The 26,007-nt window shown below is 40.9% G+C and overlaps 1 protein-coding gene across 1 annotated transcript; it reads right to left on the bottom strand.

Moving 5' to 3' along the window:
- Nucleotides 1–304: 304 nt before the first annotated feature.
- PIK3R4 (phosphoinositide-3-kinase regulatory subunit 4) lies at nucleotides 305–22,084 on the bottom strand. The gene is made up of 19 exons (XM_066555893.1): nucleotides 21,307–22,084; nucleotides 19,932–20,065; nucleotides 19,178–19,760; nucleotides 17,737–17,871; nucleotides 15,646–15,867; nucleotides 14,111–14,284; nucleotides 12,823–12,968; nucleotides 11,498–11,701; nucleotides 10,508–10,709; nucleotides 8,782–8,981; nucleotides 7,627–7,837; nucleotides 7,114–7,279; nucleotides 6,497–6,661; nucleotides 5,221–5,432; nucleotides 4,806–4,937; nucleotides 3,512–3,612; nucleotides 2,419–2,507; nucleotides 1,857–1,962; nucleotides 305–916 (listed from the first exon to the last, which is right to left on the bottom strand). Exons 1-19 carry the CDS (start codon nucleotides 22,034–22,036, stop codon nucleotides 746–748), a joined length of 4,083 nt encoding a protein of 1,360 aa, XP_066411990.1. The 5' UTR covers nucleotides 22,037–22,084; the 3' UTR covers nucleotides 305–745.
- Nucleotides 22,085–26,007: the final 3,923 nt, after the last annotated feature.

The following is a 26,007-nucleotide window of genomic DNA, read 5'->3' on the forward strand; positions in this document are numbered from 1 at the left end:
ACTTCCTGCTGAAAGCCATGTTTTGGCTATTTTTGACGTCCATACTGAATGACAGGGAAGACCATCCTGGTGGTGCTGCTTTAGGTTCCCAGGACAGCAGAGCTTAGCCTTAGACTCAAGTTTAAAGCAAGCTGGATGCAAGGCACAGTTGAGGAGCAAGGACACCACTGTCAAAGGACAGCTGAGGATTGACACAATGCTAAGATGATCTCAAATGACAATGAGCCCAATGGCTCTGCCAGCTGAGACTGTGGAATCACTGCAGCGGAACCACGGATGTAAAGAAACCCAAGTACCAAACAGGGAAGCTCAAGTGGACTTTATTATAGTTATTAGAATGTACAGGGACATCAGTGCACTGGTTCTTATCTCATTTCTCAGATTCAACACGGGAGCAGTTAGACACCAGCTCTTTGCTTTATGCATATTTAGAATGTGTCATGTGGGACATCCTGAAATAATTTTCTGAAAGGTTCTTGAAGAACAGTGTAGTCAAAACCAAGCTAAGTGACTTCATAGATTCCCTGCTATTTCAAGGAAATGCTATGGATACCAAAAAGCTTTAATATAAGAAGTGATTAGGAAGTGCCAACAGGGTGGTAGGATACAGGCAACTGATTTTATCATTGCTTTTATAGTTTTTAAAGTCCAGTCCATTCCATTAACTGGAATCAGTCCTTGAAAACTTCATTATAACACTATTTCTTTATTACAAATATTTACATACTATATATTAGTACAATTTTTATTTCCACACTTTAACGATCCCATCCCTTGACGCAGTTACTATAAACCCTTGTGTGGTCTGGAAAGTCGCGATATCGGTGATAATATCGTGATGCCCGACTGGGAGAGACTCTGGACCCTTCCGAGGGGTCTCATCACTGGGCCCCATCTTTTGCTTGTTCTGAATTTCCTGTAAAAAACAAAGTGAGAAATACTATTTACAGAAGGGTGAGCATTTGCAAAGAGAAACTGTCATCCATATTAGGTTGTGGGTCTAAGAAGACCACAAAACCTCTTCCACCAAAAAGCCAATCAAACAAAAATGTCCAAACATACCACCTCACTCCCTTTGACAGTTTTCTCAGGATTACTTCTTGGTTCATATCTTTTCATCATACACAGTCTAAGTCTTAATCTGAACTGACACTATAGCTCTTTGATTAGGTAAACAGTGGAGGTTTTTCTCGTATTTATTTCAATGACACTAAGATTTTATATTCCAATAAGGGGAAAAAAAGTTATAGGAACACATACATCTTGGCTTCCCAAAGCTTTTATAAAAACTGCTTCAATAGCATGAACGTAATATAGAAGTTTGAGAAGAAACACTAAAGAACAGTGCATTGGGTAGACCCCTACTGACTTGTTTTAGTCACCTTTGAAGTAGCATTCAATTTGTTGAACTGAATCAAACCATTGTGCTATTTAACAACTAGGAACACTGCCAGTTCCCAAAGTCACTCGGAAGGATGTAACAAAAACTTCAGCATGCAGGTACTGTATTTTCCTGGTGCCAGTACATCTCACATGCTAAGGTCCTACCCAAAAGACATTCCAAACACTGATCAAAGCCAAAAGTGTTAAAAGTCTAAATTTCAATATCCCAAAAGGAACATATGACTCTGGCTTCTGCATGTAAGTAGTATTTGTTGAGCCCAATTCTGTCAAAAACAAATTATGTACTTCTTTTAAAGTAACTTCTTCCCAACTGCCCAAAACATGCAATGCTGAGACCACCCACAAAACGTAAGAGTGAGTGAGTTCTGTTTGAAGACATCATGCAAAGAGTACAATCCATAGGGCCATCCAAAGGGAAGCAGAATAGGTGTCTATCAAACAAAGCAAAATACCTGAACCACCTCTGTGCCCTCAATTATCTTCCTGTAGTAGGAAACAGATGGGCAAGAACTTCCAGCAACAACATATGATCTCTCAGGGTAGGCTAGATCCCAAAACCTAAACATGAAGAAACAAAATCAAGGTGAGATGTTCAATTCTATCAGCTTAAAACAGCTGCTTGAAAGTGGTCTTGCTCTTACGATGAAAATGAGTGGGCTCAAATGCTATCTGCTTTCTACACTTAGCGGGAGGGAGTAATGCAGATAAATTTACGCTCATATCAAGCTCACACATGATTTATTTTTGGTTTTTGTCATGAAACCCATGAAGAATTTTACAGAAGGATACCCACTGTGTTTCAGAGTACACATTATGTTTCAGAGAAGCACCAAGTTCTGCAGTCCTTTTGCTGAGAACAATTTCCTCAGCCCACTGGTGTTTACTAATGAACACATGTTCAGTATTATTGTTTTGGACTCTTAGAGATTACTTAGGCAACACTTGGCAAAATTTAGTACACCAGCAGGGGTGGAGGGGAGGGTGACAAACAAGGAAGTTGTTTAGTTTGATTACCTTATTTTCATGTCTGAGCCTGCTGTCAGTAATATGGGATTACCAGAAGCTGGACTACAGTATATTCCATGGATGCTGTGAGGAGAAGGCTAGCAGGAAAAAGGCATATATAAAAATAACTTATCAGCAATAGCTGTTACATGATGCTTCAGAAAGGGAATGCATTCCTTGCCACATTCATCCACCCAGTTTCCAAATCTTTCTGGCAAATGCCAAGTCACTTTAGTGGGCCACATCTTAATATATTAATGTAAATTGCTCCCTTACAGTTTACAGAGCAATACAACAGAATTAACCCTCAGTAATCATCTTTTTTTTTTTTTTTAATCTTGGAAATTACATTCTCAATGATGAGAGATTAATTTTAAAAGAATCAGGCAGGCAAATCCTACTGAAAAGCACATGGATGCTTAAATTTTTAGGCTATGAAGGCATAATGGGACAGATATACAACAGAAAACTATCTTAGATCATGGAGACCCCTGTGTAAAAAAGGGCAGGACTGAAATTAACTCAACCTGCAATCCTTTTGGCACATACAAACTTAGGTTTAAGTAGATTCCAGATAGGCATTTACAACATTTATAGAAGCAGCTGTGGTAATTTTTGTCTATGGATTTGTGAACCATATTCCAGATTGCTCCTTTTCCAATTAAGTCCTTGAAGAAGAACCACTTCATGCTTTAAACTAGCAGTTAAGTGTAGTAGTGGTATTATATTACAGAAAGAATGTGTAAAAGAGCAGATGTTTACAGAAGTATGCATAGCCCCAGGAACAGAAAGCAAAAATAAGTACAAGATACCACACCATGAATTTTGACTTTTTCATAATCTTTACAAGCTCACTGGTTTTCTAAGAACATGGCTGGGCATAACAAGTGAGTGCGACAAGTACATTCCATAGACAGTGGAAGGTGCCAATGAAGATTTAGGTTACACTGCTGTTTTACAAAGGGCATTTAATTCTTACAAGTAAAACAGTTATGGTGCCAAAATGAATCCCAGGGCAAGTTCTGAACTGATGCACAGCATCAGTCTAAGGTTGTTCTAACCCTGGCTACACAACAGAAACTGGAAAAGAAAGAGACCAGACCTGCAGTTCTGAAAGAGGTGGCGCACTGCTGGCCCACAGAGTGAAGCGTCGATCACCAGTTTCCATATCCCACATGGAGACTTCATTGTTGCCTTGAACAGCTGCAGGAAAGATAAAGCCAGTGCAAAAAGTACAAAACAGATTGGTTGGCTCTTGCTGTTTGCTCTACTGACATCATATAGAGGGTATGACACAGAGACACTCTCTGTTTGCTCCCTGCAGCATTTGTGTTAGTCTTGCTTTAGTACTTTGGTTTTACTGCTTGAAAGCAGCTTCACTATAATTAAAAGTGCCTGATTTACAAGTGTTTAGAGGAAACCTGATTTAATTCCCAACCCTTTTAGAAATGTATAAAACCCTCAGTTTTATAAAACCCTCCCTAGATAACTTCTCAGTGTTCTTTGAGAAGGATATGTGGTTTGTTCAGCATAGTCTTCAGGGACACTTTGGAGAACACTCCTATGCATGTAAGAAAACAACCCAAAGTTACAGAGTTCAGTAGCTACAATGAACTTCCACACTCATGTGGACAGGTAAAGAATTCTGTTCAAGGGATTGCTTACAAGCCTGGCAGCAACCTAGCAGGCAAGGACTTTTAAATAATAATCCAAAATTACGAACTCTGTCATTCCTTTAGTCTCTCACAGCGAGGAAACAAACTGGAAAGCACAGTGAAACTTGCTTTATTTGTATGTTCTTTCAAGGAGTTTGTTTTATCTCCCAGGGTGGTTAATAACTCAGAATAGGAAGTGAAGCCTTAAAGCAAGTAAAATAAACTCAAACTACTCTTGTTTTACTGCAACTTGATAAATTTTGTTATTTAGGATTAGTTTAAGGTATTTGTCCATTTCAGAATGTGTTCCTGACACAAACATATAAAAGTCTATGACAGTGCCACATGCAGTGAGGATGAAGCAGCTGTAAGTGTATCAGATGAGGAATCTTGGAGATTTCCAAAAGTTCTAACCCATGACCCAGCTGGCTTAGGTTGAAAGGGAAATTGGAATTCAATCTCTGCTCTATAGAAGGCGGTAGCAGATTGTCCATCATCTTCAATGTATGTCATGGCTTTGAATTTAATCTTTTGTAACATTCTGTCCTTAAAAAGGGATGAGGTGGACAGCACACAGGGAGGGCCCCTCATGAGAATTGTAAACACAGTCATTTTGACAATGGCTAAACCCTACTTTTCTTCTTTTCAACTCTCCACCAGGGCTTGAAGCAGAAGCTGAAAAAAAAGCTGCTTTAATCACAATCTCTGGCAACTGTGAGGTAAGTTTAAGACATCTTTTACCTGCTATTACCCAGGACTGATAGACAGGATGCATGAGCAGGCGTCTGATTCGGGCCTTGGAAGGATGAGAGTGGCTGGAGATAGGTAACTGAAACCTCATGTCCCAGCATGCCATGGTACCATTGCTCGTTCCTAGTGAGAAAAAGCTCCCCTTAGTCAGAGGGATAAATATATGAGTTTTTGTCCCTATCTTTGTGCTATGTTCTGAGGGAGATGGCCTTCAGCCTCGAGTTCTTAGCAGGCAGAATGCTTCTCAAAAATAGACGAGAAGATATTTCTCTCCTCTTGTTTGAGAAGAGCATACACTAGTAAAATCAGATCAAGCAAAAGCTTGAGCTGTAGCTACTGTAAGAGAAAACCATAAGGAAGAGGGGGGCAGGGAAGAAAGGGGAACTAATAAGAAATACAGGCTTACCAATACACAGCCAGCACTGGTGTATGTCCACAGCAAATGAAGTTATGAGGCCTAACTTCAAATCGTGCTTTAGTGTCCAAGCATTGCTGCTGGATCGCAAATCCCATCCAACCAGAGATCCATTAACTGTTCCATAAGCCAGAACTGACTGGGCTCCTGAATTGAAGTGATGAATGTCTACCACACAGCCATCATCCTTCAGATCTAACGACCTGGGTTAAAATAATAAACTAATTTAGGCACAGGTAAGACTCCCTCCAAGTTTAAGACTCCTTCCCACATCTTATGCTGAGCAGCTTTTTCCTCTTTGTGTCACTTCTCAAGGCATCTGCCAGAAACATCTTTCTGAATTCAGTACAATGGATGCTTATGCTCTCTCAAATCTCTCTGCTGATAGGACCTGCAAGGCTGTCAGCAGCCCTTTGCAAACATAAACACAGCTCTGTGCCCTGGGTCGGGGCAATCCCAAGCACAAATACAGGCTGGGTTGAGAATATACTGAGAGCAGCCCTGAGCAGAAAGACTTGGAGTGTTGGCTGATGAGAAGCTTAGCATGATGCAGCAATGTCTGCTCAGAGCCAAAAAAGCCACCCACAACAGAAGAATCAAAAGTGTGGGCAGCTGGTTGTGGGAGGTGATTCTCCCTCTCTTTGCTCCACACTTGTGAGACCCCACCAGCAGTACTGTGAGTCCTTTCTGAGGCCTGGACATACCTCTCACTCAAACTGGAAGATCAAGCTGTAGCTTCAGTGCCAAACATTCAAACACTGCTCATATGGAGGTAAGAAAGAGCTAAATCAAGCCCAAAGACTCCCTTACATACTATCCCATTACCCGTATCTCAACCAATTTATCACATTAAGGGCCCAAGAGGAAAAACAGCAGGTCTCAAGCAACATCGCATGCTGTATGTCTAATGACCTGCAAAAGAACTTTCAAAATCACTTTGTAAGTATTAAGATTGTAACAAAGGAACTAACCAATCCCAGTATATAATTAAAACAACAGAGAACTATTCTGTATGGCTGTTTCAAGCTCATAATGTGTTCAGTGATGCAGGAAGTACAAATATCCTATAACTAAGAATGGTCAGCTCTGCAGAGTTGCCTTTCAACCCTTCTTCATGAAGCAGGATAAGAACATGGATTACAGCCTTCCTGTACACTCTGGGCTCAGCCAGCAGGAAGCCTAGAGCAAATTTAAGGACCTTATCTGAGGAATATAGTAACAGCTTGAGCTCTGTGTGTGATGAAATTTAATTGCTTGAAGTACATACCTGCTTTGTATTGGATGAATTTTTGGAGATTTAGGGAGCTTTGAGGATTCAATACCAAGAAGCTGGATGGCACCATTATCTGAAGCTATAGCCAAGTAATGTGAACCTTGGCAAAATGTAAGTGTCTTTACATGTCCTCCAATCCGAGAGTATGTTAAAATTGATCTAAACAGTACAGAGACAAATAGGGGGAGAGAAAAAGAGGTTATTTTTGGTGGCACTTAAAAAAAAAATTACTTCTCTTAAACACCAACTTAAAACCAATGGCTCTTGAGAAAGGTCTGAAAATAACATTTTCTAGCTGCTCCAAAATGAGAAAGCAAAAAATCCAGTGTTGGCTTTAAACAACAACAGCAGAATATATTTATATATGTACAGAAATGAAATCAAAAAGCCTGTAATTATTATGGCTACAAAGCAGTCCCTTTGCATTTTTTTCTTTTATTAACTAACTGAAACAGCAATCTAATATTATAGATGCAAGCCAAGAGGAACACTAATATATCTCTTCATTGATATTTCCAGTACACCCACAAGTGATTCGTATTTTGCTCCCTGCTCTACTTTATTTTTCACTCTAAAATTGCAGACCCAACTATCACAGGTTTTTAAGCTACCTGGTTGTAGTGGTTTTTCCTTCCATTTTTTGGCTGTTCCAGACCTTCACTGTGCCATCATTTGAGCAAGTGGCAAAAATGGAGTGTTCATCAGAGACCCGAATGCGATTCACGGCAGACTTGTGTTCATGAAGGTGAGCTACCAACAACCCTTTGGGACGCCAACCTACAGGGAAAACAAAACCACAACCTAATCAGGAACATGCAAGTCCCCCTAGATCCACCCACTAACAGCTATATCAGGATACTCCTTACAACTGCAAAGCACAGACAGCACTGAAAACAGTGTTAAGGCATTTTAAATATTAAAGCCAAAAGCCTACTTGCTCAGTTCTAAATTAGACACTAGTCATAGGTGCTCTGCACAGTAAACACATTTCCTAAACTGAGAATTTCTTCTTTTCCTCATTCTTTGCATTTTTTCCATGAAAGCATGATATCTTGACTCAAATTATATACATACATACATACACATAATTTTTTATCTAATAACCTCAGTGGCCAGTGATGTACCTGGAGGTGGGGGCTTGCTCTCCCACTCAGCATTCTCCATCATCTGTTTGGCAAGTCTCTCTGCATTACACTGCTCTCTCTTCTGCTGGATCAGCTGCTGCAGCTCAGTTTTGCAGGTGGTGATGCGCAGCTGGTGTGCAGATGGGGACATCGTGCTGCTCAGAGCCTGCAGGGTTGGTTTCCTGGGCTGGACAACTGCTCCATCAGATGCCTGCAGGAAATCAGCCCTTAAAAATATATGCCTTACATTCTACACACAGATAAATCCCCCTCACGAGATTTCTGTGTCACACACAGTGAATAAAAATAGCAAAAATCTTTTTTTATTGAATCAATTAGCAGTAAAATAGCATTTTAAAAAATGCTTGCATGAAGACAATAAAAATAGTGAAAATTATTGTTTATATAAAAGATTAACATTCTCTTATTCTATCCTGTTTGCCTACTCTGTTCTATATTCTGTCTAAAGAAACTATAATGTGCTGTACACACCTATTAATGTGATTATTACAGAGGCAGTTATTGGTCCCAAGACTGACAAATTAAAGGGCAGCTCTCAAATTTTTTTATGTTGGGCTTTAAAAACCAAAGTGTGAAGTGTTTCCCTTATAGTTCAGGGTAGACACATTTAAAGCTAGCAGAAGCTAATCTCCAACTAAAAGCCAAACAGAAAAGAGTGTTCAGTGTCAAGACATGCCTCCATGGCCCACAGAGCTCCCAGCCTATCCTCCTCCAGCCAGTACTAAGTATTACAGGTACAGGATGTCTAAATTATACTGTGATTTCCAAGTTAAAACCATGATATCTCTTCCTCACAACATGTATCAGGGCATTAAAGTTGAGGAAAAGTCTTCTCTGCCAGAGAAGTTTACATAATAATTGTCTAATCCACAAAGCCCCATCTCTCTCTGCAAAGCATCTATTTGTTAGTGAAGCTCAAGGGACTAAACTTATTTCAGTCCTCTCTCAGTTCCTATTTTAAAAATTAAAGCTTCAAAGTCAGCAACTCTGCTGAAGAAGACACCAGCCAATAGCATGGCCAGTGTCAAATAACCTCCAAACAAAACAAGAACATCACATCCCTATAGTGTCACCTGACTTTAAAACAATTTATCATTTTAGGTAAGATGCAAACAGAGTATTTTTCAGGTATACCTGTGGAGAGGATGACAAAGTGGCACAAATGCCAGCTGAGGACTCTGAACGAAGTGGCTTCCCAGCTTGGATGGCTTCAGGATCAGTAGTTTGCCCATGTCCTTTGGATATTGGCTGGGAGATGTTTGTGGGTTCCAGGGACCCAAACATGCTTTTCCATTCTTCATTTACATTTGAATCTTGCTTTACATGCTTTCTAGCTGTAAGTAGTTAGGAGGGAGGGAGGAAGGGAAGGGAAGGAGGAGGTGGGAGAAGAAAAAAACAAAACACCCCCAACATTACCATGACAACATTCACTCAGGATTGTCATTACTTTGGGACTACATGGAAATCTAATGTTTACAGGCCAGATCCCTACTGCTATGTTGTGGAGATCAGCTGACAGCATTTTTAAGGGAAACCAAACAAAGCACCTGCCTCATGTGTTCACATCCTCTGGATCATGTAGCTGACTCATGTAATAAATCACTTCACCAGAGGGAAAGCTTACATCTAGAAGGCTGCAGGATTATACTCCACCATATGACAATTTTTCTTAGAGAATCATGGATCATTTAGTCCAACCACCCTGCAACGAGCAGGGCATCAAGAAAAAAATTGTAACAGCACAGTACACAAATCATGGTTGGTGTCAAATACAATCAGTTCCCATCATAATTGCAACATCACCTGTAGATTCAAGTACATTATCTCTCTAAATAGGAAATTTATTTATTTCCAGCATTCCTTTAGAGTCACTTAGAACTGTAAAATATAGACAGAAAAAAAAAAACCCATGGAACAAATTAAATTTGGACAAAGACAGTGAAGAAAAGTTAAAGGCATAAAGACTTTAAGGGTAACAGCTTTGGGGGAAACAAATTATTTCAAGTATAGACTTCATATAGACTGTTTTAAATCATGTTGACTCCTAATACAAGGATGCAAAAAAAAAAGAAAAATCCTACACTTCTGTACTTTCCTTTACAATTATATGCAAAACACCCTAATTCTGGAAAAACGATGTTAATAGCTATAGGTTTTACAGATATTTCTGTATTTCTATATGTAAAAACACAGAACCTACCAGTGATGTAATAGAGGAGGGAATTACAAGCTTGAGAGAGTAAAGAGGAAGCTCAAACTGTCTGAGAAATGAAAATTTTGAGGATACAGAGAACTGGAATAGTTAGCAGCGAGTGGTTTTCATATCTGAACAAGGAAAGGTAAGAGGTTTTTGAGCTGAAAGAAGAGCAGGTAAAAAAAGTAAAATGGGAGTAGATGAGAAGCTGAAGAACCCTAGGGCCAAAACACATGTACTTGGGTGAGCAACAGCTGGGAACTCCTCAGTGCCAGCCTGAGGAGTTTTTGGTTTTCTTCAGGCTACCTCAAGAAAACACCCAGGAATTTCACAGTTAAAAAGCTTAGCCCTTGTTGAGAGGAGACAGAGCAGACATGTAGCCTCCAACATTTACACTGTTGCTATGAGTCACTAGAGTCCTGTTTGTCACAATCAGCTGAACAACTGCACATGCAGTCAAAATAATTTAAAATATTCTCAGGGGAAAAAATAATCCCCATTTTTCAATGATCAGAGAATATTTAATCACCTCACATTTCAAACAGAAGCAGTAATTTTCCTATTGCAAACTCAGTGAGGATGGTGATAGTCATGTAGCCTGATTTACTGAGAACACCCTGAAAGGAAGGCTATACTTCAACTATATAGATGACAAAATATACTAACCCCGTTTGTCATCAGAATCCTGCTTTGTTTTAACAAGATCCACTTGTCTTCCAGTTATTCCCAGAGCTGACAAGTCAATCACCCCTTTGTGACCGTTATCATGCAGGTGGCTCTGATCCACAATATTGGCTTTAGCTTTATTGGATTTTAACATAAAGTCCTTCAGTGCTAACAGTTTGTCTTCTTCCTCCTCAGTCATCCCCTACAGAATAAAAGAAAAGGTAATATTACTCTCTCTTAACAATAACATGCATCAAGGCATGAAGAGTTAAGAAGCAGTAAAATTAATGACTGGCTCAGAAGTGCAGAAGAACACATTCCCAGAATTCAAAGCATTGGTCCATTGCTCATAAAAAACATAAGGTAAGCTACTGCAGTGTAAGAACATCTTTCCTCCTAAGGAATGGGGCAAGGAAAAGTGAAAGGGCGGAACAGAATTTATTGCTGGATCACTTTCTGATGCAATCTGCTTAGCTGCCACCCCATAGCCCACATGCCATGGGGGAAAAACCCCACACAGCTACAGTCCTTTTTCTTCCCAGTTCTCACTACTTTGCGTGGGTGATTCTTTATGTTCCCCTCTTCACACATAACCCTCAAGACTTTCCAGCTCCATTTCCTTTTGGCACACATGTCTAGCACTTTGACAAATACATACTCCTTTATCCAGCACAATACACTTAATCCAGCAATGCTCTGTAAAGCTGCCACATCAAGGATGCATCAGAAATTTGAGACTTACAGCCATTTTTCAAAGACTTAGGTGGTATTTGTATGTCTCTGCATCTGGCAGATCTTTTAAACATCTTTAAGCTCTGAACAACTTGTCCCACAAGCATATACTGAAATCAGTGAAGTTAATGGCTTGGGGGATCAGAACCTCAGACTGGGAGTCCTTCACAGAAGAACTGCAAGGTCAGGGCTTGCCGAGGTGTACAGAGCCCAAGAGTCTCAAGCCTGACTTTTAAAGTACAAATAAAACCCAATTACTTGTGAAAGAAGCTTCTTCAAGAGCTGTGCAATGGCAGGGTCCTCTGGGGGTGGGCACTCAGAGAGAGCTCCAGTTCTCTTCATCTGACGCAAGTGCAGGTGTCGGAAGAGGCTCGTGATATCCTTTGATCTTAAGACATAATCAAATATGGAACGGCTGACAGGCTCCTTAAGGACACTTAACAGGACTATTTCTTTGTCTACCTGCAATTCAAAACAGATCAATCAACATGATAATATCCACATAACCTGTACAAATCATCTAGACCAACAATTGTCTCCTTTCTTGAAAATAAGATCTGTGTTGGTCATGTCAGACTTTCTCCATTCTCTTCCCCTCTTTCCTATCAAGTATTTCTCATAGCTGGCTGTCTACATGAAAAACAACTTCAAAATGAGTCCAGAATGAAGACTTAAAATTACAATCCAACTTCATGTTACCCACTACTCGATAAATATAGTGTTGCATAGCAGAGAAAAGATTTATATACTAAAATGAAGAAGAAATATTTAGATACTAATATGGCACAGGAAGTGAACAAGACAAATTTACCAATCAATGCCTAAAACACAGCACAAAGAACATGTAAACACAGAAAAATGTTATTATAGTGAATTTCCCATCTGCAAGGTTTTCAACAAAATATTAAACACAGGATACATTTCTCAATGTATGTGCTGCAATTATTTCTTCTTTATCTATTAAAACACCTGAGAGGTGCAGTCTACGGGTCCTGAAGCTGTATGCAAACATGCCTATGTGATCATATTACCAGCATCATGTAGGTCATTCCTGGACATGCACTAATAGTAAATGACTTAATTAATTCATGCTGAGCATTGTGCCCTGACCCCTGGCAAAGCACTGAAACACAGGAGTGGTTCTGGTGAAATCACAAGCACGGTAATCACTAATTAACAGACTGGTCTTGTAGATGAAAGCACAGAACATAAACCAACTTGTTTTACAGCCAACTTTCCATCCTTTTTAGACTCCGATAAACTAGCACAATATTGTAAGAGTTTGACTATAAACAAGGCCAAAAGGCTTGAATGAAAAACATACCTGCTGATTTAGGCCTTGTAAAAAGTAAAATGTTTTGCATTTTGCAACAAGTTTGAGACAACAGTCTTTAAAACATGGAAAGCAATGGCCATTCTATAAATCTGCCAGAGATTTATAGCAGAAATCAAAAAATCTATAATTGCCTGTAATCTCAATTGAAAAAAGTACATATGGTCCGTACAGCCAGGACCATGGCCAAAACAAACTTATGGATCATGGCTAGTCCAGACATTCCCACTAATATTATTTGAAGTATTACCTGTATTATTGGTTGTGTGATAAAAGGATGGAGGTATGGCATTAGCTTGCAATAGACATCAGCAATATTCAAATACTGTGCCACCACAGTGATAAATCCAACTGCACCATAACATATCCACAGATTAGGGTGACACAGGAATGGTGCTGAAAGAAAAACAGGCTGTTAAAATATATCATTCATATAGGAGAGAGGAGATCATCCTGCATATGGCAGCCTGTGATGTAATTTCCTTCTAACAGAATTACTCCCAAACTGAGCCTTCTCTCTTCCAGAGCAACAAGGTTAAAACATTCATACAGAGGAAATTATTTCATGGATTTCACTGTAGTCATGCTGCTCAATTTCCTTGCTCTTGCCAAAAAGCATATTTTCCTTATTTGCTCATTTCAATCCCTAATTGTCAACGACAGATTTGCAAGGGAGACAAATCCAAAAATAAATCTCAACCACATTTTAACAATTACAGTGAATCCTAAAACTGGTGATAGATTATTTTCTTTTTAAGTAAATACTTTATTCCTTCCTGCTTTCCCTCTCTTCCTTGAAAAGTCGCTACTTATATTATGAAATTAAGAGACCCAGAAGTCCCCCTAATTATGTGGGCTTTAAGAAGTTGTTGTTGAGGCACTGTATCTAGTCATGAGATGTAATCACAGATCATCTGCTCCAAATTCTGAGTGCATTTGTAAAACCATAACATTAAGAAGCAGCAGACTGCATCTCAAAAGATCATTTGGTATTTTTTTTTTTATAAATAGCTGTTAAATCTTGGGCATATCTAAATTAAATTGACAAGCCTGATCGGGAAAGAGAGACCAACTCTGCAACCAAGGATGTATTGAGTTAATAGGTTTTTCTGGTGTTAGAATAATAAAGGATCATGATTGTCTGAATTCTCTCATCTCCAAAGGCTAATGCATAAGTGTTTGAAAACGATGTGCCTGATGGACTACCAGAAGCATCCTGGACTTTTTCTTTACAGCAGGTTGCCATGCAGATCAAGGAAAGATCTGAAGGCAGAAAGTTTTTGGAGTGAATGTTTTTTGCTGCTGCCCTATATAAAATCTGGCAGAATGCATCCAATTTGTTCCACCAAAACTATTATTTTAGAGTCTTGAGCACTAACATGGTTCAACTAGCAGTAGGTCCATACCACAATTTTCTTTAGATTCTAAAACAGAACTACAGGTTTGTATTCTGGACAGCTAACCCGACAGTGGAGCTTTATGTAGAATTAAGATTTCTTTACTAGGAAAACAGAGTATTCTCCAGTATTCTAACTTACCTATATCACAAGCAAACTCATAAATATGGGGCTTTTGCAAGAGCCCCAGCTGGCACATACAAGTAAGAGCATTGAGGGCTTTATAAATGACAAATTCTTCAGCATCACTGAGACCTTGCTGAAGCAGAGGTTTGAGAATTGATGAGCTTTGCCAGCCAACATAAGCAGCAACACCTGAAACATAAAAATAACATAAAAATCCAAAGCAAACTGATAAACACCAGAAAACTCTATGTCTTCCTATCAGAATTAAGAGTAAACATAAAATAATTTTATTGCTTCTAATCTAATAAGGTAATAATCCATATACTTGTTTATGTCTTAATGCTGGACATTGCAATCCTTTGCTAAAAGGAAAGGAGGAAGGGGAGAGAAACAGCACTAGAAAGAGAAATACTCTCAGTGCCATTGCTACAGAAGGGCATCTACTCACAGCCACAGGCAGCAGTGCCTGCACTTAAATACCAGTTAGAGAGCTCAGTTCTAAAGATGTGCAAATGCCTGAAGTAAAATAAAACATAACTTTGGAACTTAATCTGAATTCTTCTGTGGATGTTCTGAATGGACACTGGGAAAGGAGTTAAAAACATAGGTTACATGTCTTCACTTTTAATTGCCTCACACGTCTCTATGTCTTTTGCAAGAAGGCAGGACACTCAGACCTGTGCTTTGGCTGTTCCATTGCTCCTTCTAAACAATTTCTGATAAGTTATCAATATCACTTCTTGGCAGTTTGCCAGCACAGAATTTTGTGGTTTCCAGTTACAATGGAATGTGTACCATACTGGCCCCACTGAAAGTTTGATCATGATTGTTTTTCCTGCCATGCACCTAAAGTACCATTTTTGCTCTCAGGAACTGCACTTGGGAAAGTTTTCTTGACCCACAAATCCGGAGCACTGACTCTCAGCAATGGTCATGTGGATTTCCAACATACATGGAACATTGGATATACTTAACAGCCGATGTCATTATTGGTAAGATTTTTTAAATTGTTATGAAGTATTCTCAAGTAACAAGAATCTTTCGGTGATGTTTTAAGCCACTAAAAAAACCTTTCCAGTTAGAACTTCAGCATATACCAATGCCTAGTTTTCATCATACGAATGGATCTACTGAAGTGAATGGGACCACGTGCATATGTGAAGTGATGCATCTATTATAGAGCTTGCAGAAATCCTAGTAATCACTTGCCATAATTTAGCTTTTTAAGTTAGTGGCTATAGGAGAGACTCAAAGAAGAAAAAAACATTTTAATTCCAATTTTTTAATGTTAATCTACCCTAGACTTAAATGCCTCAGTTGTATTTGTATTAAATATTTGGACTAAAAGAAGTATACATTTGTATCTACATTGTTTCATCTTCATTCCCTAATGAAACATTTCCTCCCAATAATTCAGAAAAAGTACTTTCTTATAAATTCTAGAAATCTTTATAAGAAAGGACTTTTATATGACTTATTTCTTCATATCCTGGTAACTGTTAATTTATTTATTTTCTTTCCACTCCGTATGGCCGAAACCAAACACTTACCAACAATGCTGTCAAAGAAAGCTCCTCGAAGATGCCAGTCATTCTTGTCATTTAAGAAAGTGATCATATGAGACAGAAGAACATCGTTGGCTTTTTGACGTCCAAAAAAGACACACAGACGTGTTATTCCATTTTCCATCAGTGTCTGCTTCACAATATTCTCTGGGTCACTTAGCAAAGTCACAACTTTCTGCTGGACCATTTCATGCAAGGCTTGCAATTCTGCAAGGGACAACAGGATGAGCATTTTGGCTGAGGAGAAACAGTGTGTGCATGTGTACCACCTGCTGCTAAAGGAGTTACAGTGACAGGTCATCCTGAACAACACCTGGCTCGGTAAAATTTGTAATGCAACAGAACCTCAACAGTTCCAACAAGGGCTTACCAAAGACTTCAGGCTAAGCATGAGGTGGTGACAAAGCCAAAGAGTAGAGAAATGTGAGACATTTTTACCCATATCAATTTATACTAAACATGTAACTTTCACTAAGATCATTCCACTCATTTTATACATATAGATGATATGCAGATGTGAAGAAGCATAAGAATGAGTCAGCAGCAATGTTACCACAGCTTTGAGGCAATTTTGGTTTGATATGTTTGACTACGAATTTCAAAATTTGTGAACTGACAACAGATCAAGACTATGTCTTTATTTAGGCAGATAGATTCACTTCAGTAAGCATGAAGTGTACTACTTCAAAAAGTGAGTGCTTCCAATTTCATTAAATTTCTGCAGTTAATCTAACAATAGTGATGAAAAATTTGATGACCTTGCCTATGGCTTCTACTTCATGACACAATTAAACCAAGTATTTCTATTAAATGGAAATAACAGATTGTTAATGCACTGCATATTATTGAAAACTACAAGGCAGGATCTCAAACGAGCAACACAAAAATTTCAGCTTCTGCTGCACCAGTTTTGAGGGGTGATTATCAGTCACCTGCAGTGAGAAGTCCAGCTAATTTGCTTTCTGTTGTGACCCTGTCCATCAGCCACATGAAATATCTGCCTCCTGGGTTCAAATTTCTCATGCTTGGTTTCAAAAAGGGTGAAAAGAACAGAACTACTCAAGCTTCTTTCTTCTTTGTGTTATTTCCTTCATCTCCAAGCTATCTCAAGGGATAGGAGACAGCATTCTTAGAAGCATAGCCCAAACAATGGAGCTTCCTCTCTCTCTCACGAATTCTGAGCACCCCCACCTTACATGAAGGAATTTGAAGAGGATCTTTTATATTTGGTTTTAGTAGATTTGTTGCTGTCTTATTTTAAAGTATCATCCTGCAACTAGTTAAGAGATAATTGCCTTTTCCCCAAATGGAATATGTGCAGGATGTTTACCAACTCTGATTAGTCACAGATTGCTCTACTTAGCCCAGAAGAGAAATGACAGTTTTTAACAACAAACTCTTCCCAGCTTAGTTTTGCCCAGCATTCTTCTGGGAATTCATGCAACACTAAAAGGCACTGGAGGTGACACATAGGTCGCTTATTACCATGTGTCTTTACAAAGGGAAAGGTTAAGAAAATCTATCCTTAGGATTTTAATTCATTCAACGCTAGTTATAATACAATGTTACAGTAATGTCACTGCCAAATGGCATCCACACATTTAGTTTTACCAGGCAAACAGACAAGAATTGTGAAGCACAGGGACAGAAAAGGAAGAATGAAAAATACAGTGCAATGACTATGCTAGAATTTGACAGATTTTCCAAAGCTAACGCTGCTTCCCACTCCAGAAGCAGTATTTGGAACACAGGCGTGTTTTTGCAGCTGTCTTGTTTATGAGATAAGCTGGAAGTGAAGCTGGATATGCAACCAAGCAACCAGCATCACAATCAAATACCTTGAGGACCTCTGGAAAAAAAAAATATGCTCATTTATGTACTTTTTTGTCTCACACCACATTCAGAGCAGAGGTGTCTGTCTCCGCAGGAAGCTGTCACACACTTTGATACTGGTCAAGGCAAAACATTCTTCCCATTTAATAGGAAGGCTAAGCTTTGAGAGATGAGATAGCTCAGTGCTACCTAGGAGCCTTGGCCCATGATTTGCTATTATAAGCAGGCAAAAAGTGACATTACCTGTGTCATAGTTATCACTAGGGTGAGATGTTTCATCCATTTCTTCACCATTTGGTTCATTTTCCATATTCAGATTTTTCAGCTGTACTAACTCCAGAAATCTCAGAGCTGTTTCTGCCAATAGTGCTATGTTTTCTGCAAAGGAAAACATTTTGGTTAAGAATTGTTCTATTTTGCCAATTTACATCAGTCTGGTGACCCCCTGAAGAGAGATTACAGTCACTGACAACACCAGTCACAACAGGCAAACAGGACTGAAATTAAACTGGATGCTCTGGTCAACCCACTTCTGTTGACTCCCAGCAAAGCTACCAAAGTACATCAAATTACACAGTACTTTTGTCATGTAAACAAGTGGAAAAATCCTAATGATATTAGGTGTAACAATGACTAATGTAATTCTTCTAGAACAAGCCCAATTAGCAACTAAATAATTTGATAGAAGGTAAAGGCCAAATAGCCTGAATTAACTAACATTGTCACATAGTAGACTGCAACAAAATAACAACAAACCACCACACCAGGACATTATCCTAGGAAATAACAACTTGTTACCCTGGAATCCACTTTTAGAACATTTGTCAGGGTATCTATCCAGACGATTTGGCACCGTTCTGCACCATTTGGAAGCTGCTGAAGCAACTCAGGCTGCATTATATGGGTCAGCCACTGCTGGCACAGGAACAATAACATCAAGGCAGAAGTCCCACTTAAGCAGCCGTTCTGAGTGTCATCCAAAGCAACAGCAACGTGCCAATGGAGCCTGTCCACAGCCCAGGCCAAATACTCTTAAGTACCAGTCTGACCACTTCCAAAAGTGTAACAGAAATTAACCCAGTTAGACTACCTTTAAATACATTAATGTATTTGAAATTTAAATTGATCATGGTGACCACAAACAATTGGTTCTATTCATTAAGCGTACAAAGTCTTCAATAATTATTTTTATCAGTTTACTTAGTAAACAAAAGAAAAACATCACTTGACGTTTTCAACTAAAAAAACCCCAAAATCTAATAAAAATGTGCTAGTCATAGTGAGTAAGGGCACAGAGTAAATAGCAAACATGGGCATGACTACAAAGCTTCTTCGTGAACTGTGCAGAACTCACACATCTGAATAACATCTAAAGAAAACATCTGTTACAGTATAAGCCAGTTTATTACAGAGCAAGTAATCTAATTTCAGCCACTGCATATCAAATTGCATGTTGTTGGAAAACAGCTCTGCAGCCCAGCAACACACTGATGCTTTAAGTTAGTTTCTTATTTATTCAGTTCCATCAGGCCATTTTATGGAAACAATCAGAGCTAATGAAATGTGACTACAGGTGTCATACCTGCAGTCACTTCTGAGACTTCTGGCGAGTTTTGCTGACAGAAACAGTTAAGAGAACACAGAAAAGCCCAAGATTTAGAGTTTTGACTGGATGTCCTCTTACCAGCATATGCAAGTCTGACGATGGTGGCTTCATCCTGGGCCAAGTGTGCAATGCCTGGCAGAATGTATTCTGGGTAAATGTTAATATCATTGCGTGGCACCTCTTTGACAAGAGCAAGAACTTTAGTTAGTGTCCTCACAGATTCTGCCCTCACCCTGGGCACAGAGTCGTTGCTGAAATGTAACAGATAAGGAGTAATACGATCCAGAAGAATCTCTACACTTAATCTTGGTGCTAAATGAAGAATCAGCTCCAAAGCAGCCAGTTTTGAATCACAGTACTTGAGAGTCTGTAAACAGGAAGTCATCACAGACACTAGAATAACCAGCCCATTCTCTTTTGTCTCTCCCTCGGCCTTCTCTGTGCGGTCGTGCCCACAGAGATTGTGAATGATGTTGTCCAGATCTTTACGTATTACCAATATACGCTCATCTGCTGACACAAACGTTTCCTTGGCAAACTGGGCCATGTAAGGCTGAAGGAAAGTGTAAAATATTTCAGGAAATGCATTGTTACGTTGCTGCTTCAAATAATCTTCAGCTGCTAAACGTTTATCTGGCTCTCGATGGATCATCTGAGTGACCTTGAGAAAGACAGAAGTAGGAGGGAGTGGGAGAGAAAGATCAGAGGTTTAGACATTTGTAATACAAAAACATCAAAACCCAAACCCAAACAATAAGCAATCTGTCACCAAAGTAGGGGAAATAAACAAACAGAACACATAGATGGTTCTAATTCTGTAGCCCATCCTTACCAGTTCTCTGATACTGCGGTCTTCAATTTTGTTTAGGACTTGGTCAGGGGAAAAGAGGCCATTTCTGTATGCCAAAAGCTGAGATAAATCAAACAAGGGTACACCTTCTGTGAAGAGCTCTGCTATTACACAGCCTGGGACAGAAAGAAAAAAAGGAAGTCAAAGACGTCAGAAGATTATAAACAGACACTATAACTTCGTTTTCTATATGCAGACAAGAACAAACCCTAAACAAGTCTTTGCTCAATTAAAATTAAGGCAAATGAGTTGCCAAATTAATTTGCGGAAAGGAGATAACATCTCAAGCTCCAAAACCTGGCTTTTGTACTTGATCCCTGAAATCTGTTCCAAGTAATGTATTTCAAGCATGTCAACAGCAGAGGAGTTTGCTGAATTAGAAAACATGAGGCAGTGACTTCAGCCACCTGCCAGCTGGAAAATCCATCACTAGAAAAGGAACTCACATCACCATCATGTGGAAGAAGAGAGTGGTAAGTCAGCACGGGTCTGGTAGTAGGTCAAAATTAAGCAGCCCTTTTACAGAAAGTAAAGGAATAACTTCTGCTCCTACAGCTGATGCTGGGGGACAGCATATATTCACTCACACAGGATTGCCAAAACCAGACCCCCAGTATCGTGTACATGACACAAGTCTCTCTTCAAAGAACATGCTCCTGCAGGTTGCTCCCAATAGTCTGCTTTATCTGTGGAGTGTCCTGGAAGTATGGCCATAAGAGCAACTTGTAAAATGAAGTAACCATTTCCTTCAAATTAATTTTCAATCACTTTATGGGGAGAAAAAACCCCCAAAAAGGGCTAAATAAACTCACGATTTTTAAGATAAGGCCAAGACTCAAGGCAGTCTCCCACAGTCAAACTCTTAACTAGTATTCGTGAGTGGGACCATAACAGGACTTTGCTTCCACTTTGTGCCTGTGGGGAAAATAAAAAAAGGGGCTTCTAGAGCCAGTACTGCCAAATTACCCTGAAAGCTGTGTCAGTCCCCCCAGCACTGGGCCATGGACTGGTTTCTCCTCTCAGGCCCCATGAGGCACATGCTTCTCTGCCAATGGAAGATGATGGACTGTGCCTTGAAGAACCACCTCTTTCCAAGAGCATAGGTGAGCCATAACAGAATAGTCTGTGATTTCTCTCCTCAGATAATAGTGATACACTTAACTTACGTAGCCTACTATGTTGTCTTTGTACTTCTCTGTGAATGGAAAAGGTTTGGGTCTTTATGCTTAAAATACACAAGTTTTTACCATGCTGCTCTCCGAGCCTGCTGTAAGGAAAGAAAAAAGGAATCAAAAACACCCAGTAAAGTTCTTCTGCACTGCATTAGTCAGAAACAACACCTGATAGCTCCAAGTACCTGCAGAAAAGATATCCATGGCACGTTTTAACTCCCCTCTTGTTCGCTGATTGCTATTTGCCAAGTCTACCAAAGGAGTGGAAGGGTCCCGCATGTTTTCCAGCTCTGTGGCAAACATGCTGCCATCGACAAAGCGCTCGGGAGCGATGTAACACGTTCTCCTCCGAGATGTGTCAAAGAAATAATTGAAGTCAGCAGGATTGTCTTCAGGAAGGTAAGTTGGTTTAAAACTGGCAAAGTCAGTTAGAAGAACCCAGTTCCAGCTGGTCACCATTATGTTCTCTGTTTTAATATCACCGTGGCGGACTCCAGATTTGTGCGCTTGGTCCACCGCGGTGAGGATCTGGAAAGCGATCCACCTCTTCTCGATGTTGTTCAGGAACGGCCTGGTACTAATTCGGTCATAAAGGTTGTCCCGTACGTACTGTCTGAAAAGCATGGCGGCCTTCTCGGACAGGGTGGCTTTCTGGAAGGGGAGGCAGTTCTGTGCCGAGTGTAACCTTATCTTCAGCTCCTCCAGCTCCTGCTTGTAGCTCGTCAGGGGTAAGGTGGGATCCTGAATGGCAAACACCTTCACGACCACCAGCCCCTCGCGGTGCTTGGCTCGGGCCACCTTGAAGAAACGGGTGCTGCCCAGGCTCTTGTCGTACTCGAAGTCGTGGATGTCCGAGAAGTAGCTGTCCACCGAGAGGATCTGCGAGGGGGCGATGCCAGCCAGCTGGTTCCCCATGGCGGCACCTCCTCCGGCCGCGGGCACCGGAGGGCTCAGGGGCTCTGCCTGCGGACAAACACAGCGCGGATCTCACGCAGCCCCGGGTCCGCCCCGCTGCCCGGGCCCGCGGGCCGCGCTCCCCGCCCCGAGCGGGCCTGGCCGCCGGCGCGGCCCAGGCCCGGCCGCCCGGGCCGGCCCCAGGGGCGCGGGCCCCCCGCAGCACTCACCGGCCCAGGCGGAGCCGGGACCCCCGGCCCCGGAGGCGGTGAGAAGGAGCGAGGCGGGACTCGGGGCGGCGGAACCGGCACCGCCGGGCGGGCGGGGAAGGGGCGGCGCCGTGAGCTCACATCCTGCCCCGGCCGGCGGCGCCCGGCTGTCCCCGAGAGTCCGCGGCGGTGCCTGCGCGGTGACAGCCGGCTGGCTCCTCTCGCCGCCTGGCCTCCTGATGAACTTCTTTTTCTCCCCCTCTAGCTCCGTTCCCTGGAAGGATTTCTTTCTGGGTTTTTTTGCTCTGCAATGGGAAGAGGCCAGGGCGGCAGCGTTTGGGGGATGTGTTCAGGCCAGCTCTAAGTTGTTTCCGTCTATTTGTTTAGCCGTGTTAAGGAAGAGCTGTGGAGGTGCAGCGTCTCCTGCGAGCCTGGTGCTGAGCCAGCTCAAGCAGTGCGGGGTCGGAAGGTGCCTGTAGGAGATGGGGGTGCTGGTGGAACGGGCCTCAGGAGCATCAGTCATTTGCTTCTCTCAGCAAACAGGAGAAGAGTTGCCGTGCTTCCTTCTGGTCCTTAGCACTGGGTGCCTGTAGGCTTTTTCAGGTGGCTTCACTTCTAGGTCTGTCCTGACAATGCATAGTATATCTGAAATATGAGGAAAAAGGCCTTTTTGTGGCAAACAAAATCATTGCCTTTCTCACAGTTTAATCTGAAAGTGCTTGAGAGCAAGAAGCCCAAGGCAGAGCTTGTTCATTCTTCCTTTACCTTTTCCCTTTGCCTTGTTCTTTCTTTGCTACCTATGATGCATTACTAAAGATGTGGTGTTTGGGTCTCACAGACCAGTGCCTGTATACTCAAAACTTTCCTTAATACAAGATTGCCACCAGCCATGTGTGAGGTCACTTAATCGTGCCGTCTTCAAAGTGGTTTGGGTTGTCCTAGTGAGGGTTTCTTGCCAGCAGGACTCACACATCAGTAATGGACACCTGGAGAGTTTTCCTGTCCCAGGGCAGAAATCTTAGTTCAGGCCTAGGGCTAAATTAGGACTAGGACCAGGGTGAGGAGAGTGAGAAGCAGGGAACCTTCTGGTGTTAGACTGGTGCCTAGGCACAGTTCCTTCTAGGGTCATAACTGTCATGCCATTTTTTTCTCTTTGGAATCCCATGATCTGGACATAACTTCCATTAACAAGACCTTTACCTGGAGGGCAGGTAGGGCAGGCATCAAGTGCCAGGGGAGCTTGGAAGAGAAGGCACATAACTCAGTTTTCTGCTCTGCTAGAAGCTTGGCAGGTTGGTTTTGTGCTGTAGCACTGTAAACAGCACTGTTTGACTCCTGTCATAGTGGGTAGGGAAGGGAATGTGGAGTGGTGACTATTGTGCTTCCTTTTTGACTTTGAAACAGACAGTATGCTAATGGTACCCTGGTATGAGCCTTCCTAATCACCTAAAACTTCATTCCCTCATTTTAGAGCATAATATGGCTGGAGAAAGCTGTCTAAGGAGACAACTGAGTGGCTGCTAAAAAGTCTGGCTAAGTTGGTAGTTGATTGTGTTATAAGTTACTAAAAAGGTAATCAGAAAATCTCCATGGGCTTTCCTGCAAACCAGTTACAGAGGTGTTGCTCTCTCTAATGGAAAACATAAATGGATTTAGGGCGGAAAGGTTTTCTCAGTTGCATCTGTCAGCCCCTGCACCTTAGCTGTGCACTCCAGCCTTTGATCATAGGAGGTAAGTTCCATTTCCAAAAGAGGGCAGGGCTTTTTCATAGCCAGGGCTCTTTGTAGCTGCTGCTACAAAGGCAGACTTTGCTCCAAGCTGAGCCATAGCTGCTGTCTCCGAGCTAAGGCAGATTTCTTGCCTGTGCACACGATTGTGATGGGCTAGAGTCATGCTTCAAGCCAGTTTTTCAGCCACCTGTGTCAGGGTGACAGCCTCCACATACTGCCAGGTGTATGTGGAGCGTGTGTGGGCACAGGTGCTGAGAGAGATACAACAGCATATTTTCATGATCTTTATTTGAAGTTTGGCTAAACTAGCCACAACAAATGGAGGAGGTGCATTTATGGCTTCAGAGCAATAAAGTGGAAAAAAAGAGCAAATTGTGTATATGCTCACCCCTTTCAACTCCTCTTCTTCCTAGGTTGTATACTCTTTTGGTGCTCCTCCAAATCAAAAACAAATAGGAAGGAAAACTTATAATTCACTGTGGCATCTTTGGTCAGCATTTATTCAGAAATATACAAGAAGCAAAAATAGAGAGTTTTAGCTGTTGATCATGCTGAAGTTAACAGAAATTATATAAGTTGCCAAATATATTGTCATATTTTTCCTTGTCTCCCAAATCTGTTTCCCTTCTAAAGCAAACATCCTTGGGTATCTATGCAAATGCAATGCCTTTCATCATGTCTTGAAAATGTCAGAACTCTGCTGCTTCTGCAGAGCAGAGCTTAGAAACAGAAAAGCAAAGAGCATTGTCATATCAGAAGTCTCCATTAAATCATGGATGAGGACTGGAAATTGCCTGGAAACTGCTTGGGCTCAGTGGTGTGTCCTATGGATCTCCAATGCTCTTGCCCCAGTACAAAGAATTTATACCTATTTACTCAGACCAGGGCTTATGGAAATATTTATGTTGTGTGAAACCAAAACTGCTTTGAAAGAAGAAAGAAGATTTAATGAATCTTCAATCTAAAGCATCTTGGAATAAGAACAAAGCTTCTGAAATGCTCAAATCTGTATATTTTACTGAAAAGGGTTTGTAAGGTTTTCATTTCTTATGATTCTCTATGCCAGCATTTTGGGTGATTTTTTGCTTTCAAAATGGTTCATTAATATGTCAGTTGACTTTCTAGGAATGGTGCTTTTTTAATTACTAATTTGCAAAGGGATTCAGGATCTGTGTGCATCACCCCTGATTAGTATGTCCGTACAATTTAAAACGTTCTGCAGCACCATTCTGTGCTATCACATCTTGTGACAGTCTGTCCTGCTGATTTAGCAAGACTGCACTGCATGCAATATGGCAGTGATCCCAGGGACTTAAATGAGTGAGAGAAATGGTTTATAGAATACTTTCTTTAAAAGTACCTAAGGTAGGGGAACTGCCTCAAGTTTAGTCTCCAGACTGATATACTGACAGATTTGTTCCCTAGTCATGTGCTAATTGTTTTGGAATGAGAATCACTTGCTCCTGGATCCTTCTACCAAAGCAGCAGGTATAAAATTAATTTCACAAAACTCAGCAAGAGACCATATGGAAGGGGAAAATGGTATTTATTTTAAACAAAGTTGATTTCAGTCACTAGCACATTGTGTTGTAGATGTCAGTCCCTTGCACTCCCACACCATGTACTCAGAAGCATCCAGTCATGTGTGGTACTTTCATACACAATCTTCTAATAATGGTTCATTCAGACCAAGTTCAGTATTTCTGCCACACAGCAAGTTAAATTGCTCTAGCACACATGGTTACACTAGGTTATTCTAGTGCAGTTTTATTCTGTGTCTGCAGTTACTTTTAACTTTGGGAATTAAAAAGAGAAAGATGGAAATTGTAGAGGCGAGTTCTATTACATACCTTAAAAACCTAAGCCTTAAACATACTTGCAAGCTGTGGATAGTTCTTAAAACCACCCCCTTGCAGGGAGAGTGGAGCAAGAAGAATGCTTTACTCTTTTTCTTCTGCAGAACTGTGGAGATTTACTGAGGTAAATGCTGCTGTTTTGAGCTTCAAATGAAATTTGAGTAACTCTTTAATCTCAGGAACTAAAGTGTGTAAAT

The sequence above is a fragment of the Molothrus aeneus genome, chromosome 1 (genome assembly GCF_037042795.1).
Source record: "Molothrus aeneus isolate 106 chromosome 1, BPBGC_Maene_1.0, whole genome shotgun sequence".
Lineage (NCBI taxonomy): Eukaryota > Metazoa > Chordata > Aves > Passeriformes > Icteridae > Molothrus > Molothrus aeneus.